This window comes from Diplotaxodon limnothrissa, linkage group LG3 (genome assembly GCF_057381915.1).
Source record: "Diplotaxodon limnothrissa isolate DT_005_m linkage group LG3, D_limnothrissa_male_GT1.1, whole genome shotgun sequence".
Taxonomy (NCBI): Eukaryota; Metazoa; Chordata; class Actinopteri; order Cichliformes; family Cichlidae; genus Diplotaxodon; species Diplotaxodon limnothrissa.
Window position 1 is genome coordinate 49,666,148 of NC_140598.1, and position 18,771 is coordinate 49,684,918.

Consider the following 18,771-nt stretch of genomic DNA (forward strand, 5'->3'; position numbering starts at 1 on the left):
TACTCACCACACATCCTGCCTTTGAGGACTGAGCCCGGCCTGCAGAAGAGAGACGCCCTCTTGCTTTCCAGTGATTTGGGATCTGCTATAATCATCTCTGAAGACAAGTGGAAATTGGACAGCGGCTGCTTGGACAGTGTTCTCTTCAGTCTATTGGTAAGTTGCTCCAGCATCCGCAGGAGCCTCTTCTGATTGGCCACTTCAATTGAGTCGTTCCTCGACAGGGGCAAAGGGATGCTTGCTGGGAGAATGGCCAAAGTTTAAACGACTGAAACATAGGCGTGTCTGAGAGCAAGAAAATGCTGCACTAGAAAGATTATAGACATGCTAAGCTTCAAGCTTTTTGAGCTATTGTACGTTGTTCTTCGAAAATAAATAAACACATGGTTCTCGCTCTGTTTTTGCTTGTGGCAACATTAATGTGCAGCCTTTAAAAAGCTTTTGACAGTCAGCAGTAGCAGCGTAGCAACTCAGACATTTGAGATCTCTTAGACATTCTACCTGTGATGTTGAAGTAGATCTGGATCTTGTGGTCTTTAGTCGGGCCTTTGATCTTTCTGTGCCTCTTGGTGCGGTGGTGAAGTTGCATGCTGCCGTCTTGGTTCTGGGTGGGGAGCTGCCGGGTGCTTGTGGCAAAGCCAGATTCAAAGTAGGCATAGTCCTGGGAGCCCTGAGTGCCCCAGTTGTCCCCCCAACCTCCTGGTACTAAAGGGTGTAAAACAAGAAGAGAGAAGATGATCGTGAAAATGTTTAATTTAAGACATAAGTGTTATATTCGGGGATTTTTGCCAGGTAATCCTACCAATAGAAAATCCATTCTCATAGTCGTAATTGTACTCCAGACAGTGTCCCTGTGACATCACCTCCAGCTTGCAGGTGACATCGTCATTGCCACAAATTTTAGGCAGCTGTAAGACAAACCACAAAATGCAACATGTATTCAAGAGTTGGTTCACAGCTTATCCATGTGTTTGCAGAGATAGAAGTCCTCACCATGCCTCCCAGTTTGCTGTTGAACTCTCCAGTAAATGACTTGACGAGGTCCACGTCGTCACAGCGAGATGCTTTAAAGAGCATCTCGAAGGGCTTAAACCCGTTGTTGGCTATACGGTTCACTGGAGAGGACATAAAGGACACTTCAGTCAGCACTACTATGGTAAAAAAAAAAAAAGGTTATTTGCACTGGAGAAAACCTGTAGAGAACAGAGCGTGCACCAGTGGTATCAGATGTGACACTGATTAAGTCAAATACACAATAAAAAGGAGGGTCAGAGGTGGAGGGGGGTTGCAAAGAGGCTTGCAGCTGCTGTAGCCAGGTTAAAACAGCTTAAACAGAGCACCCTGTATGTATCTATGTATGACATATATGTATGTAGGTAAGAGGCCTGTATTTTCTTGCTGATTTTCATGGTCAAGTTGTGTTTTATTTATAGAATGTTTTGTTTTGGCGGTGGCACACTGATGTTCTCTACCTCCTAAAGAAGAAAAATTCTTCTTCTGAAACTGAAAATAAACAGTGAGGCATACAGCATGTATGTATAAACATATATATATATTCTGCCACACTAACATGAACAGTCTGGTCTGTCTGGAGAGTAGGCTGGCTCCCAGATGCCGTTGTAGGCACAGAAGTAGCTGTGGACAGCATCCTGAGTGAGGCTATAGCCGTCTTTACAGTGGAGAGTACAGTTGACTCCTTCCTCCTCTTCAGAACAGATGAACTCTCCATTCACTGGGACGTACGGCTGGTCACACGTTGTCCCTGAGCAAATACACATAATGCACTTCCATGGTTTTCTCAAGTCGGAGCTCAGTGTCTGATTACCTTCATGCATGACTGCACAATGAAACTGAAAAATTCAGGCACTGCAAAAGGACACTGACACTGGTGTTTTGTTTTATTTACTGTGTATTTCATTCTCATCACACAAGATAAAAAAAAGAGAGAAAGGGTTCCTTGGGGTGCAGGTACGTCACTGAGATGCAGGGGTGCTCTTATACCTTGGACAGTTACTGTGAGGTTGCATGTGCGGCTGTTTCCTGCTGCATCAGTAGCGGTGTACTGCACCACAGTCTCTCCTACTGGAAACAGAGAGCCTGGACTGTGGCGACTGGTTACTGTGAGGCGACCGCCTGAAAGACAGACAGAGAGATGATTATTTCATTTCTGCTGACCCTTCCTGGTGATCTTGTTGTGAAAAAGCATAATCATATGGACTGTACAAAGAAGTAGTATTAGGTGGGTTAAAGCATCCTGTGAGTGTGAGACAGAAACTGCTGTTTTCAGAAAATGTGCCAGCTACCCAACTATTCATCAGTAAACTATAACCAAATACAAAAATAACATTTCTGTATCTGCATTTTTATGCTTGAATGATTCTCAGGTCAGGGTCAAGTGGCTTCAATATCAAAAATCTGAATTTTTTGCTACAAGGTCCGAGCTGAAAATTAGTGGAAAGCAGCCAATGTTCAAAGATCAAGAATGGTCCGAGAAACATTTAACGTTACAGACTTGTGCACATTACTGCACATTATGAAGAAGTCAATGTAAAATAACAGTTTGATGTGAGGGTTAACATGGAGCATCTTTTGGGGCTTTTAAACTGATTAAAATCAGAACATAGCGCTGCACGCAAATGTATCCATGATTTAATATTTTTGGTCTAACAGTGTTTTCTATTTTTCCCCTTTACACCTGCTGTTGGGAACTTATTTTTCCAAGTTTAAAAGTCTTCATCTCTAATCCAAAGTTACTCTGGTTTTCCTGCAGAGGGCACTCTAAGCCTTAGTTTATATTCCAGGACTAAATGAGTCACTCCTATGAACCATAGCTGTTATGTTAAACATAGGAATAATGTGTCTGGGCATCGCGTGGCAGCAGAAAAAAAAAGAATCCAGGTCTGGGAATTGAAAAGGAAACTTAAGTCTAGCTGGCTAAAAAAAAAAAAAATAAGAAAGTGACGGATAGAGCACTGGGAGAGGCTGCTGTGATGAGCGGAGTGTATGAGTGTGTTGGTGTTTAGGCTGACACACAGGTTGTGGACAAAGAACAATGAAACATCTGCACCAAGTGTGAGAGACACAGACGGGATTAAGGAGGAGGGAAAAGTGAGGGATCAACCTTTCGTTTAACTCTGATCCATCTCCTGTATTAACAGTAGCACCGCCGTTCCAACAGGGCTGACACATGTCTGGCCTGCTGGAGTCTCCCCTTATATTTAGCCCAAGTGTGTGTGTTTGTATGTGCGTGTCTCCAGAGTCATGACTATATATAGAGCTGGCATCAGGGTGTGGGCCTGGAAAAACAAAACACTGACGTCGAAGCGGCCCCAGGCTGACGTCGTGTGGACCTGAAGCAGCCGCAGTAGCCTGTTATTACAGTGTGTGTGTGTGTGTGTGTGTGTGTGTGTGTGTGTGTGTTTGATGGGGGTGCACCTCTGCAGGCAGGTGGGGAATGATCACTTTGGGGCTTTGGTGAGCGAGATGTTAATTTTGGCGCCTGTGTTTGGGTCTGACTTTGTGAACACACACACTCACACACACACGTAATCACTGTTAGTGTTATTTATGTACAGAGTCGGTGCATTACATGAGCCCGGCTGGAGCCCGAAGAAGTCTGGTTTGTTGTCTGTCACCACCCCAGCTGTTTGGGTACAGTCGGAGCGCCAGGACAAATTCACCCGGCTCTACGGTATTTAGTCTATCTGGCAAAGCGACCTTCATACAAACTTTTATAGCATTCAGATTTGGTTGTGTATTGAGTCCTGGAGTTGCCAGTTACAGCTTTATTGCCTGTCAAAACACCCTTGAAGAACGTTTCAATGTTGAATTTATTGCTCTGTGGCCCCGTTTTAGCTTTTTAGAAACACGGCTGCAAAAAAAAGTTTGATAAAGAGCAGACTCAACGTGCCTTTTTCATTTCAGCAAGTTATTAAATCACAAATTCACAAAATACATAACATGTTGAAGATGAAGCCCTGCATTCAAATAATTCTGTCCTCTGTAATCATCGCAGTACATGTTTAATTTATCTCATCCTTCACTATATTATTCTGAATTAAAAAGAAAAAAAAGTTAATCCAAAGTGAAGCCTGAAGACATATTTGCAAATTAAGTCTAAGTCAGGAAATTCGCACATTAACCAGTAAAAAGAAGTACCTGCCTGTACTTTCAACTCACTTCATCTTCCCAGTAAGCCCACTAAGCACCGTCACTGCTACTGTACGAACTATTCTGCCTTCCCTCTCTCTTAGGTTAAGATGTCTGTTTATTTCTGTGGCTCCTGGTTTTTGGTTTTCCACAAAAGGGGATAGAAAACTGGCTCCTGAAACCTCATAGCCTTTTCTCAAGGTTGCCCTTCCTTAAAAACGGCTTCATGACACCCACAATTCGACTGAGACCATTTCTGATGAGGCTTCAGTGAACAGTAGATGGATCAACTGAAGGTCCAGATGTGCCTGTCAGATCCTGGGTCAGGTTTTTACTGAAATTCTTCCTATTTCCTATAGTTCACCTGCTGTGGATAATTTATTTTAGGCCTGACACTTTTCAGTTTCGAGAAAACCCCCCGAAAAGCTCAGATGTTTTTCTTTATAAAATAGCCAAAAATAACAAAACTCTTCTGTTAACTAATGTAATTAAGAATCTTTGCCTAGCTATGTGCAAACCAATCATGCTTACGTGCATACTTTCCCCCTAAAGAGTCATTCTGAGCCAAGGAAAACCCCACACATCCCAGTATAATATTTATATTTACGTAATTGGGCTCTCTGTCTCTACTTTTTGCACTTGTGTAAATGTTCAAGGTCATATTTATGCAAAAATACAGAACATTTTTCTTGCAATCGTATTCCATAATGTTTTCTAGGTTTACATTTACACTGTCTTAGAGAGGAATCGGTTAAGAGCAGCTCCATGAAATGTGAGTGATTAGTCTCGAGTCACCACAGAACCACAATCACCGCACAACTTTACTTTTTTTATGCCAATGAACAACACTTCTAAGAACTGTCACTTAGGTGAAGTCCTTATGCTGTAAATTAAACAGATATTTTTCTAGTGGGTGTACTGCTAGAGCGTCAGCTTCACCTAGACAGTGATTAATGTCTTAACATAACAACTACAATCACTCTGATTAAAAAAAACAAAAAAACCCACAAACATAATGAACTGACAGTCCAAAGCATTTGACTCGAGTACTGCATTTGCTCGCACAATTATCCAGACTGTGTGAAAAATGGGTGGAATGAGCACGCATTCCCACAGAAGAACTTTTTTCATAGCAATAACACCTGCTTCTCTCCACTGCCTCCATCTGTTTTCGCATTAATGATATTCGCAGACGCTGTAACAGCTTCATCTGTCCGCTAGGCCCGTTCTCTCTCTAAACACAGACGCGCTAATGAGGCGTCCATGCACCCACTTACAGTTGGTCCTCTATGTCCAGTGTCCTTCACCGTTATTCGCAGAACCTTCTTTTTCCAATCTCCCAGAGGAAAAGATCCTGTTTAGCCATCATCGACTGAGACAGTGGGTGGAGCAGAGTGGAACAGAGCTGCAAAAGAATAAACGGTCTAAAGAAGGAGCGACCAGACATACCTGAGTTGTCGGAAAACTGCGGGACTTCCCAGTCCACCGCCGTCTCTGCGTTCGTGGCCTGGATCGCGGGCGGTGACCTGCACCTGTCGATGACCGGGGGCTCCGTATCTGGAGGCAGACAGAAAGTAAGCGCACAGACAGAGAAAACTTGTTAAAGTCACATTTCTGAACGCCAGTCACTATAAATAGACTAAATCAGGCCGCAAACTCAATAATATTTAGGTACAAAGGCATTTATAGCAAACAAAGAGCTGAACAGACGATAAAGTGAGGAAAAAAAAACGTTGGGGAGCCGAGTGCGACTCTGTCATCTGACTTTCTCGATGCAGCAGCAGCAGAGAGTGTCAGAGGGCACGAGTTGAACACATGTCTCTAATAAAAAACCCACAACTTTCCACCAACATAATAACATATGGAAATGTTCACAGCTACCATGCTTGGGGTTTTTCCCCCGACTGCAGTGATTACTGGGTGGCTGACATGGGACACCCCTGTTATTCACTCTCAACAGCAAACAGTGTTTGGCACCTGCTGGAGCAGAACTTACTGCTAAGTTAGTCAATTAAAATCTCTGAAAGTGCTTCGGTGAAATCACTGAAACAAACTGCAGCAATCCAGTAACAAACTGGCGGTAAAGTGTCCCCACTGAGAGGTGACGAGTTTGGACCTTAAAAGACACTCACTGTCTTTACCCTTTTTACAAACTACGTCCCACTGTATCAGCATATTTATCCACTAATTATCCATCTTTCTTCTTCCACTTATCTCACTCAGAGTCATCTGGGAACTTGAGCCTTTTCCAACTTTATGGAGTCACAACTTAGGGACCCTCTAATGCGTTTACTATCAGGTCATATGTCAGCCCGCCCACTTCATGTTGCCAGTAGTTATTTCGTCCATAGTTGCTTGAAGTTGCCAATCATATTCACTTTTTATAGACAACCATTCACACCTACAGCACGACCAGTTTACAATCACCAGTTAAACTAACACACATGTATTTGGACTGCGGGAGGAAGTCTGAGTACCCGGAGACAACCACACGAGCACGGAGCATGCAAACTCTGCTTACTAAAAAAAGGCACTTTTTATCATTTATTTGATTCTGTATAGGACAGGAGCAGTTGTCCAAACACAACATAAACGCTGTGTGACCGAATTCTCTGCCCCCCCCTCGCTCTCTGTAATCTGCCACAGGCCACATGCAGCATCCATTGTTTGGTTTTATGTGGTCCCCAGAAGGATGAGCTCACCGATGACGGTGACTGTAAAGGAGCAGTTGGCCTGATTTCCAGAGCGGTCCGTAGCAAAGTATGTGATGGTTTCCTTGCCAATGGGGAAAAGCTGTGGAAGACTATAGACTGGCTTCGCTTGGACCACCACCTGGAGAAGTGAGAGACAACAAAATGTGAAGAAGAAGAGAGTCAAACTGCTTTCAAAGCAGGAAGCTGAAAGCTGAATAAATTAGAAGAGATTTACTTTTGTGCAAATTAATTGAGAATTTTACAAAACAGCCATGTAATCTATCCTACCACATAAAGTAAACCACAGAATGTCACATGCCATGTATGCAATAAATACTGTACTTTAGCTCATGCTTGTGCCCTCTTATCATATGTTACAGGTTTATTGTGGATACAACAAACTTTTGATACCAAGGGCGGGAAACCATTACCCCATAATTATCAAGCTATTCTAGAATTAAGTAGCATCTAATTTGACTGTTTTTTACTCAAATATCTAACCTCTTCTTTAGAGTTGTCCGTGGCATTTGGGACGTTCCAGCTGACGATGGCCGTGCCGCGGCGCTCAACTGTCCCTGCAACAATGTTGTCGGGGCACTGTAGCCACGGTGGCTCAGTATCTAACAAGACAGAGGGACAAAAAAGGTGGAGAAGAAGAAGAGAATGAAATTGGATTCAACTATTGCAGATGTTCCTTCATCATAACCCGCAGACATTGACCTCAACCTGCTCCTCATTATCGCTGATAGAGCAGGCGTGTGATGTCATATTGCCCCCAACAGCTTAAAACATAACAAGGCAGTTTGTCATTGTTGATAAGCAATCAAAGAGAGAGTGAGACAGCACCACTGCTCGTGCTCCAGCACCACTAGACCTCGCTCTTAGATTCTGTGCAGTCCAAGTAAAGACACGGAATAAAAAGCACTCTTTCTTGCTTTTACTCCAGCTCAACACTCCCTTCGTCACTCCCAGCACATCAACATGCATCAAGCTCAAATGAAATCGCTGTTAGTTCTTTGTTAGAGGTATTGCAGTCTAGAGGTATTGATTGATAATAACAGTGGTATCTAAATATGAACGATTCACCTCCTCGAACTGCCTGATTAAGACTCCAGCCTACTGACAACTACCTGCACCTGCAAAACACTGTTATCCTGTTACTTACACTTCAACGTCCACCAACATACCTGCTACTGACCCCAAATACGTACAATTTTTAAGTAAATTGGCTAAAGGTGCTGTTGACATGAAATTCTTACCAGATGTTTGTGATTAGGTACAATAGTATGACCACCAGGTCCTCCATTTGCTACCACAACAGCCCTGACCTGTCGAGGTATGGACTCCACTAGACTGCTGAAGGTGTGCTGTAGTATCTGGCACCAAGATGTTACCAACATATCCTTTAAGTCCTGTAAGTTGTGAGGTGGATCGAACGTGTTTGTCCAGCCCATCCCACAGATGCTTGGTTGGGCTGAGATCTAAGGAATTTGGAGGCCAAGCCAACACCTCAAACTTGTTGTGCTCCTCAAAACGTTTCTGAACCATTTTTGCTTTGTGGCAGGACAGATTATCCTACTGAAAGAGCCATCAAGGAGTACTGTTTCTATGGAAGGGTGTGCATGGTCTGCAACAATGCTTCATCATTAGACTAGATCTTCTCCCATTCTTCTATGGTCTGGTTCTGATGCTCTGTGTATTCTGACACCTGTCAATTTGAACCACATTGAACAATTCCAGCTATGTGAGCTACAGTAGCTCGTCTGCTGGATCAGACCACACGGGCCAGCCTTTACTCAATGTAAACCAATGAGCCTTGGCTGCACATGATCCTGGCACAGGTTTACCACTGTTCCTCCCTTGGAACACTTCTGTTGCTGATCAGTGCCGACCAGGAACACCCCAGAGAGATGCCGTTTTGTAGATGCTCTGAACCAGTTATCTAGCCATCACAATTTGGTCTTTGCAAAACTCAATCAAACCCTTACGGTTGCCCTTTTTTCCTGCTTCTAACACATCAACTTCGACAACAAAATGTACACTTGCCCCCTAATATATATCACTAACAGGTGCCATGATGGAGAGATAATCAGTGTTATTCACTTCACCTGTTGGTATTTATTCCAACATATTTGCACCGCTGCACCTATAAATACAAATATGCCACACATATTGTCTATTCGGTTATGTAAATTGAGAACAAAGAAAGCCCAATTCTTTGTTTGTATGCTACACATACGTGGCCAATGAAGCTGATTCTGATCATGAATCCTGTAGCAGTAATCTGATATTGTGACAGAGTGAATTGCTTATATGTTTTTACAACTCTATGAAGAGAGCCAAGGAAAAAAAAGTATGTTTTTGTTTAGCACTCTAAGCTCGTATGATTTGTTGTTTATGTGAGTATTGTAGCACTCTCCAAACACCTCATAGTGCAGAGGTAGATAAAACCAGCTTTTGGTTATAAAAGTTAACTAAATCAATAAAGAAAATTTCCAGCTGCTGGCCAATTTTTTTTGTTTTCTCTACTCAATCTGTTTGTACTTTGATTGTTTGAAGGGAAAAAAAGACAATTCCAAGATAATTATAGCCCTCTCTGAGCAAATTAGCTAGAGTTATGTTGGTTTGTAAATCCACTGGTAAAAAGCAGCTCCAGCAGCCTGGACGACTACTTGTGAAGACAGTGCCACACAACTACGACTCAAATGTCTGTGCCACATAGAGCTGGTGTTTACTAAGGTTCAATAATTTATCAAAAATAAATAAACCTCATATCAAGTGTCTGTCAAACATTTGACAAACCTAGCTTTTAAAAGCTATCTGCACAAAGTTCAACGCTTTTACTTCGATTATAATAGTCTTTTCCCTTAGATAATGCACAAAACCTCTCATTGTTCCAGCAGGAAACAGCTAGGCACTGTCAGGACGAAGTTTAGCTTTATTTGGAAAAAACCTTCAGCAGTCCACCTGCTTGGCTGTCGGAGCCACCGTGACCCTTGCATGAAACATTTTCTTCCTTTGTCTCATTCTCCATACAGCATGGTGTAATAATGAGAAGCCAGCACAGTTCAGCTGAACGCAGTTCAAGCCTGCAGGAAACAAGCTCAGCCTCCAAGAGCTGATTTCTCCCATCGATCGGCGGTGGTCATGCCTGTTGCGTTATGCAACAGAGCTGCTCCCATCTGGACCCGATGACCCATCCACTTAGGCATCCGTCTCCGTTAAACACTAACACACTTGAGCTCAGATCGAATCCTTTCATCTTTATAACAAGGGAAACATATTTCACTCTGGGTGTCATCAACATGAAGTGAGGGGAGGGGAAGGCCAGAAGCTTTAGTCGAACACTCTCATCTTTGTAACAACTTTTCTCGCGCTCGTTATGTGCCGCCCATATTGCAGCTCTCCTTGATTCTTTCCAGCTAATTTACATTTTCTTTTTTTTTTTTATATCTTTTTTCTCCTCCCTCCAGCCCATTTGTGTCTGACAGTATCAGAAAAACTCATCTTCTCTCTGCCATGTCATTTTAAAACACCTACAGTTGACTCATCTTCCCCTCTCACCTCCCCGTCCGCCTTACCTCTCCCCTCGTTTTCATCTTTATGGCACCTCTTCCTCTCCTTAATGACACAAGTTCCTTCATTAGCAAACTTTCTCCATGAGGAAATGAGGGTACTGAGGACATTTGGGGTGGGGTGGGGGGACAGAGAGCAGTTCTGCACCACCTGTTTCACCTGCAAGGCATCTGGAGTACTGCAGTCTGTTATAATGATCTCCAGAGCCCAGTCTGAGCTGAGGGGATAGACTCGAAAGCTCGGACACAGTATGGTTTGAGTTAGTGACCCGAGGTCTGCTTTAAGGGGGGGAGATTAGCTTCATACTCGCCTTTGGAAGAGCAGAGAAAAAATAACAGAATGGAAAAATTCTCACTCCAAGTTTCCTCTTGTTTTTCTTTTCATATCATCCTCTTTCTCCATTTATTCTCTATCTTCATGTTTCACTCTTAACAGCACTTCTATTTCTGAACTGCAAATACAGCTCCCTGTTAAAAGCTCCCACCCATTCATGCCATATAAAATCAACTTTTGACCGCATTTATCACATACGACACGCAAAACTACTAAAAAAAGGTTGGCAGTCAGATGCGGCAGTGATTTCAAGTCAAGTTTCTAATAATGCTGTATCTTGTTTTTCACAGGAATGAAATGGTCTTAAACAGAAATCTTAATCATGAGGCCTCGGGGGTGTTTGTGTATTACTCAGTATTGGAGGGAGAAATGCAAAGTGCTTTCCTCTTCTTCCCAACTTTATGGCTAAATAATCACCTGCTAATTTTAACCACACACAAAATGACAAAATGGATCCCCATAGTTCTGCTACCCTAGCAATGAAGCTTATTTCAGCTCCCATATTCACAAAGGGTCATCACAGCAGATGGCTTTGCATATTTGATTCGGCAAATGTTTATGCCAGATTCCCATCCTGACATAACTAGGAACCTTAGCTTATTTAAATCTGGGCAATCTCACCTTCAAGGTCTTCTCTTTGTGTGCCTCTGGACTGCTTCCAGCTTAGCTTCAAGGGATTTCTGTTCTGACAAATTGCACTTTGGCATCTGGGATTTTATCTTTGCAGAGTTAGCAACAAGTAACTTCTCTGTCAAACTGCCTGAAGTTTCACTGGTTATGATAGCTGGGTCTAGACCTACAATACGATTTCTTCAGGGAAAAAACAACTGAAGCTGTCTATCTATAATGCAGGAATTCTTCAACCACAGAAATACACTCTTCAGTTCTCACCTGCCCTTCTCATCATATCATTTGACAGCAGGAGATCCTGCAAGAATCAGGAATGCACAAGTGATCCAAGCAGGAATCACAAACAGTTAAAGTGGTACAAAAGTGATAACTCTGAAGCATACATAGGCTAAATTTAAATCAGATGTGTTTTTTTACATTTTAATTGGCAGAGATGCAGAACTTTTTGACCACACTTTGGTGTACCGACGTGATCCTTCTGCATCTTAGAAAGACAGGAAATGTCTGTATTTTCAAAACGACTCCTTTACATAGTCAGGTCTATAAGTATCTGGATGTCGCCTCCATTTTTCACACCTCATTGAGAGTTCTAGTGAAGTAGGAATCTAAGTTTATTATGTGCTTAGATTGTCCTGGATTAATGAGGGAGCAGACCTAACCTGGCCAATTGTCCAATTACTTTTTAGCCTGTGAAAATGGGGGACTGTGTATAAAAAAATCCTTAAAAAGAACAAATCCAAAACAAACACTTTTTTTTAAGCCCTAAAGTCTGCACGTCAATCGCATCTTGATTGTTTGATATCTTGACTGCACTGTGGTGGCAAAATTCCAAAAATACTTCTGGACCTGAGCATACAGGCCCTTCTTCTACTCCAAAGTCATGTGGAGAAACAAAATGATCAAACCTAACTGTAAACTCCATCATTCAGCCTCCAGAGCTTCAAGCAGAGGGGTCTTGGCCTCTGTATTTTTTACTTCCTTGTTACAACTGTAGAGACAATTTACAGCCACTGCAGCTTTGACCGCTGCCCTGACCGTAGTCCTGCAGAAAGGAAAGATAGATTCCCTCTTTAGGAAAAGACACACACACACACACACACACACACACACACACACACACACACACACACGCACACACACAGTTACCTGTGCAGACAGCTTTATAGACATTGGCTGTCCAGTTCCCAGAGCTCAGGCACACCGCCTTCCTGTTCCCCTGGAGACTGTAACCTGGACGACAGTTGAGGAGGCAAAAAAAGCCTGGAGACACTGCTCTTCTCCCACAAGCAGGAGGGGACAGAAAGATGTTCTTCAGAGTCACGATGGGAGGGCAACGCACCTCTGGGTGGGAAAGATCAAGAGACAGATTATCAATCTGTCTCTTGTTTGTTATTAAAAGTAGCTGAAAAGATTTCCTTATAAAGATAAAACTGGGAAAACACTGAACAAAAGAGTGGAAAAAAAAATAGAGTTGGAAGATCTCGACCGTGTTTCCTGTGTGTTAACCGAATGTGATAAAATCTTCCTCTGAGCTGGCTCCACCATAAACGGCAACAATAAAGCTATTCTCGGCCGCTGTGTATCAAAAACTGGCACGGAAACGACAAACATTTGGTCGGAAATCAACTTAAGAAAGCGCTGACCGCAGGGCTCGTACACAGGAGGCCTTTCAAGCATTTCTGGAGGCCAGTGTGGCTTTTTTCTTGATGACGGATAGATCGTTTTCATTCTCTCCCTCGCCAAATCTCAGTTTCATTGGCTCTAGCTGTAGCTGCTTTGCAGGGAAAGCTCACTCCGAGGGATATTCGACATCGGGGATTACAATCGGATGAAAAAAAAAAAATCTATCTCAGCATCCTCTCAGGGCAGCCGAGCTGATCCTCTTTCACCACAGAGCAAGCAAACACAGAAACAAACCAACGGCAGCCCGCAGAGTCCTCTTAGTTGTGCTAAAGTCTGCAGGAAAATGCAGAGGTGGCCAAACAAACAAGCAGCGGCTCACTCAGTGCAGAGATTGGAGTTATTGATAAAGGAATGGAGAGAGTTTTTTGGTAGCAGATGGCTCAGGCGTTTTTAAATAGTGCATCTAGCTGGTTGGTTGGAAGTGAGTCAGCACCGGCCGGAGATTTGTGGCTAAACGCTCTCACACTGTCCCTTTTTTGTGTGTTCGTGTGCATGACCTGGGTGCTCTCTGTGGTGGGCACTAGTGTGTGCGACTATTTTGACTTAACTATCAGTTTTGGAGTGTGTGGGTAATTTTGTGTTGTGTATATGTGGTAACTGTAGCTTTGCTGTGAGAAAGCAGATGTGTCTTGTGCCATGGCGGGTCTCTGCGCAAACACGCCCCATATGTTTAACCGCTGTATATGCGTGTTTACATACGCTTGTAAACTACACCGTTTTTTCATAGGAACCCAGATCGGGGCCATTTGTTTGATAGATTGTCTTTGTGTTTTTTCAGCCAGACACGTTTCAGTAAGCAGAAGCAAAACAAATCATGCGAGCGCTCAGTTGAATGATAGTCATGCTGCAAGACATATTTACTGTCAGAGAGGACTGCTGTGTATCTGAGTGAAAGCAAGGCTGGGAAGATTTATTATGGAAAACAATGCTAATTCAATAACTGCATGAATAAAGACTTTGACTGAAGACAAGTCAAGATGTCGCTGTAATAGATGAATTCTCTTGGATACGATGTGACGAGGGTTATTAAACTGGGAATGAATTATTTTTAGCCCAAAATGGGGAAAATACAGAATGTGCCACTTTGTTAAAGTCCTGGAATAAAACAGTTTGGTGCCAAAAACAAAACCACACTTGAGCACACAAAAATAACTGAACAGGCAGCAGGTTATGTCTAAGCAGCAACATCCATGGCTGAAAAATTAAGCCAACAAAAAAAGTGCACAAAAAAACAGTTCCTCGTGTGTCCATCACAAATACGCAGGTTTACACCCTGATAATAATACAAATTGACTCTTCGTGGCAGCTGGGGAGGAGTTTAATTTCTATAACTCACCAGCTTAAAATGTAATTAGACCTAAAGTTTACAACTAGCTGTCACCTCAGCTAATCTGAGCGCTTTCAGGCTGTTTGACTTGTAAGTGGTGGATAGAAAAGCCAACACAAGGCCGCTCCTACATGCTGAAGGCTAATGTAGGAACTCGGGTTTGAGTCCATCCCAGACCAATCCCTGCATATCATTTCCAGCACTCTCACGCTACTGTTCAATTAAAGCTAAAAAATCCAAATAATAACTCAAAGAACATAAATCGTACATTTTTAGCTACCTGTAACACGTAGAGCTGATTTAAAAATTGTATTTGTGTTCAAAGCTCTCTATTGTTCAGCTACATGATCTTTTGGCTTCACTTTTTGCCTCCGTTACTTCTCTCGGTGCCCAAATCAATGCTTTAGCTGTTATTGGATTTTGACACTATTTATTTACAAGCCCAGCTCTGATAAAGTTGGGACGATGCGTAAAATAAAAACTGAATGCAAAGAGTTTTATTTCCATTTTAAGATGTGACAACTTTTGATCTTTAGTGTATTTGTATTGTTTGTACTGCCAGTGATTAAAAGTCTTCAAAGATTTACGCTAATGAATATTATTCTGAAATTATTCCACCATTTGTAAACACAGTTCTTTTGAATATTTCCTTCTCTAAGATGTTGTTTGTAATATCCAGTCACATTACTGACCTGTTAACAGTTAACCTAATTATTTGCAAGACTTTTTAAATGGGTTAAAAGTCACTTGATTTCACTGAACCAGACCTCTCGACCACACTTGATAACATTAACAGTATACTGCAAGTTTCAGCTGGAAATGTAGCGCTACAGCACCGAAAAAACAAGATGCTGGCAGATGAATCAGTAAAGCCAAAGGTTCAAAAACTCTCAATGCATCATCACAACCAGCTGTGGGGCATTTTTCTTTTTTTATTCTTGCAGTGAATGTTGGAGTCATGTTTTGTAATCATATGTTGCTTTCAGATATGAGGTTTAGAAAAGCCACTGATATAGCAAATTAAACCCATGACAGCACGAAGCCGAGTTTCTCCATCTTACTAGGATACGGTGTGAGATAGTGGCTGACAGTGGAGTGAAAGCTTACCCACACACCGAGGTTGGGGCCCACTCCATTGGTAGTTTGCCTGGCAGGTGAGTTCGGAGTCTCCCTCTAATCTGTAGCCCCGATCACAGCCCACCTGACACACCACCCTGTAGGAGCCAAAGCTGTTGCTGCAACTCAGGAAGCCGTGCTGGGGCAGGGACAGGTGCGGGCAGGAGCGTACTGCAAAGATAGGAGAAAATAAACAGAAGAACCCAAACCAACAAAACAGAAAAACAAAGTCTGCTTTATTTATTATCATATTCAGCTGGATCTGTATCTTCTGTTGCTTGGGTTTATTTTGCCACTTCTATCTATTTAATTTCCTGTTGAGACACAGAGGGAACAAAAGGTTCAGAAAAATAGGAAGTGTGGCCTCGAATAATGACAAACAGTGACAAACTGTACATTTCAAGATAACTTAAACACAAAATATTTGATTATTTTGTTTGCTGTAACTGTTAAACACCCACAACGTGCAGAGGAGGAGTAAACTGCAGGGATGTACAGCAGTATGTGTTTGCTATAAACTGTGACCTATGATTTAACCCAAAGTGTGAAAGTCCCGAATGAAATAAACAAAGAAAATCCTGGTGTGTGTGTGTCTGTTCTGAGTTATGCTGAGGTCTAGAAAAGGGTGTGTAGTGTGTTATTTCTCATCACCATCCATAGACAGACAGGCAGTTCAGAGTAGACCCCCCCGTCTCCCCCAGGGCTTAACTAGCTGGGAGGTCCAACAGTATGTGGTAAAGACTAGACTCAGAGTAACACATACAAGCAGACATATGCACACACACATAGGAAACATATACCCAAAGCCACATACTATAAATCTTCAACACACACCCTTTAGTATTCAGTGTCTTGGTATTTGTATGAGTCACGCTGCTGCCGCTGCTGCCTTTCTGTTAAAACTGGCACTTTCCTCATTAATCCTTTGACCTTAGCTCTCTCTTCTCAGCTTTCTTTCCGTTCTGCTTCCTTCCGCGCAATCTTCATCCTCTTTCTTCATCCATGAGCAACCTCTCTTTAATTGAATCCTCCCCTACCTTTCTTCCTCTCAACATCTGGCCTGGCAGAAAAGCAGTAGTCTCCCAGTAAACGTTGATTCCTCTTTCAGTCTAAACACATATGATCTCAATCTATGCCGAGAGAGCTTTACGTGCTAACACACACCGACTGTGACTTTTAGGAAACTCAAAGCAAATCAGTACAAGAGATCGAGACACGTCTTACATCTGGATGAAGTGATTTAGGGCTACAGAAATGTTTATAAATGCTGGCGGGCGTCAGAGGCGAGGCGATGCTTTGATTAGGGTTTAATGCGGAATTATATGAGATATGGTGTGGAAGAACCTGCTGCGATCAATCACAAAAGCTTCTGTGTTTCAGTGTCATAACTATGCACCCTGAGTACTGTATGATGAAATATGTAAAGCACGTCAGACACATTTAGCTGCGACTATATCAGAACAGAGCAGCATTATACCACCATGCATTAACACTACAATCAATCAAGAAGCAGACTAATCAAAAAGCCTTAAACGATGAGAAGATCACTACAAAAATCTTTTTAATAGCCCATCTGACTTCGACATTCGACTACTGCCTCACTGTTTACTTTTCTTCTCAGTTTTTGAGATATGATGGGACATTAGGGTGCAGAGAAAAAGCTAGACTAAATACTGGCTGGGTGATATTTAAAATAAATCCACAAACGCACACACAAATGAACGCTGCAAAAAAGTACCATACGTATATCATCGTGCCTGCTTTAAACGGGCTTGTGTTTGTAATGGCATGGTGTTATATGTCGGTAATTTATTAAAGGCCTCTCACTTAAAGCTTAATAATATAACGGGAACCTATTACGCTTGCTTCCAGCTGCATATTTTTATTCTTGGACTCTAATAAAAAAGGTCTGCATGAATCACAGTTCTTATGGCGCAGTCACACTAGAGCAAAAATATGACGGCCACCTCTGCGTGACTAGGAGTAAATCGGTGGCTCACCAGTGACGTTGTTACATTTTTGGCTCTCTGAGAATCTTTGCATATAGTTGCAGCAACCAACTGGTTACCCAGAAGCGGTTTGTGGAAACCCTCAAACTCAGGACGGATACTTTTGATGGCAGGGCGATTGCTCAGGTTGTCTGATGGGAGGCAACCTGCCTCCAAACAACTTCACTCTGACTCAAGGGGATTGTCGTCAGTCTGCACCAATGCGCACAACTCGCCTGTGATGCATCTCTTGGTATTGGAGTACTCAAGTCAGCTGGTTGTATTCTGGTCATATTCCTACAGAAAAGGAAAGTTGCTGACCGCCTGCATCAATTTGCAGGTAAAATTGCCTCCCAGTCTGCAGTAACGATGACTCTATTTATGGAGGAATTTCTGGTTTCGATCTGTAAGCTTCAGTTTTAGAGTTGATGTGATCTGTTAGGATTTCTGTGTATGTAGATCAGTTCTGGTGATTCTAAATTGCCCATAGACGAGTAGTCCAGGGTGTACCCTGCCTCTCGCCCTGTGGCAGCTAGGATAGGCTTCATCCCCACCTCAACCCTGAACTGGATAAGAGGAAGAAAATGAATGATGGCTGGACGACCAAAACTGTGAAACTGAATATCTGATCCCTGAACTTTTGGTTCACAGACATGTACTTGGGCACATATGACAGAAAAAAAGAAAAACCATTTAATCAATCAATCAGCCAATAGTTGTTTTAAAAGAAAATTAAAAAGCTTCTTAAGTATGCTGATTTTCACAGCTGTGTATATTTCTCAGCTGAAAGTCTTGAGGGATTTTTCATCAACAAAAGTTTCATTGTGTGATGATCCTGTGATGATCATCATTGTAATATTACATGCATCAGGCTTTCTCCTCACCTCTGCAGCTGGCCGGTGTCCCTGACCAGGTGCCATCAGCCTGGCAGAGTCTGATGCCGGTTCCTTGGAGGTCAAAACCGGGCTCGCATCGCACACCACAGGCCGCGTCAAAGTGGTTGTTACATACATTCTGGACAAAGAAGCCATAATCTGGGGGCAACAGTGCTGGACAATGTATCACTGAGGAGAGGAGAGGAGAGGAGCGGGTGAATTTTACATTACAGCTAACACACAAACTGACACACTATGACAGAAAGTTGATTTTGTTGATTAAAAACTGAATAAAAAAACAAGTAAGCAGAAAATTACAGCATATCAACCTTCAACACTCTATTTTCTCTTCCTGCCTGAGAAAGTAGAAAGCAGTGCATGACTGTGGTGATTAATGGAGC

General features: G+C 42.5%; 1 protein-coding gene across 2 annotated transcripts in view; it reads right to left on the reverse strand.

Moving 5' to 3' along the window:
- svep1 (sushi, von Willebrand factor type A, EGF and pentraxin domain containing 1) overlaps positions 1 to 18,771 on the reverse strand; it is a 109,147-nt gene that overhangs the window by 25,791 nt on the left and 64,585 nt on the right. For both annotated transcript variants that reach the window (XM_085349514.1, XM_085349513.1), the window contains exons 5-16: positions 18,380 to 18,559; positions 15,499 to 15,678; positions 12,528 to 12,722; positions 7,344 to 7,462; positions 6,852 to 6,981; positions 5,599 to 5,706; positions 2,002 to 2,133; positions 1,571 to 1,762; positions 994 to 1,115; positions 803 to 908; positions 502 to 705; positions 8 to 241 (exon numbers count right to left, since the gene is read on the reverse strand). In XM_085349514.1, coding sequence (XP_085205640.1) covers positions 8 to 241; positions 502 to 705; positions 803 to 908; positions 994 to 1,115; positions 1,571 to 1,762; positions 2,002 to 2,133; positions 5,599 to 5,706; positions 6,852 to 6,981; positions 7,344 to 7,462; positions 12,528 to 12,722; positions 15,499 to 15,678; positions 18,380 to 18,559 — 1,902 coding nt within the window. The remainder of the gene's footprint in view (positions 1 to 7; positions 242 to 501; positions 706 to 802; positions 909 to 993; positions 1,116 to 1,570; positions 1,763 to 2,001; positions 2,134 to 5,598; positions 5,707 to 6,851; positions 6,982 to 7,343; positions 7,463 to 12,527; positions 12,723 to 15,498; positions 15,679 to 18,379; positions 18,560 to 18,771) is intronic.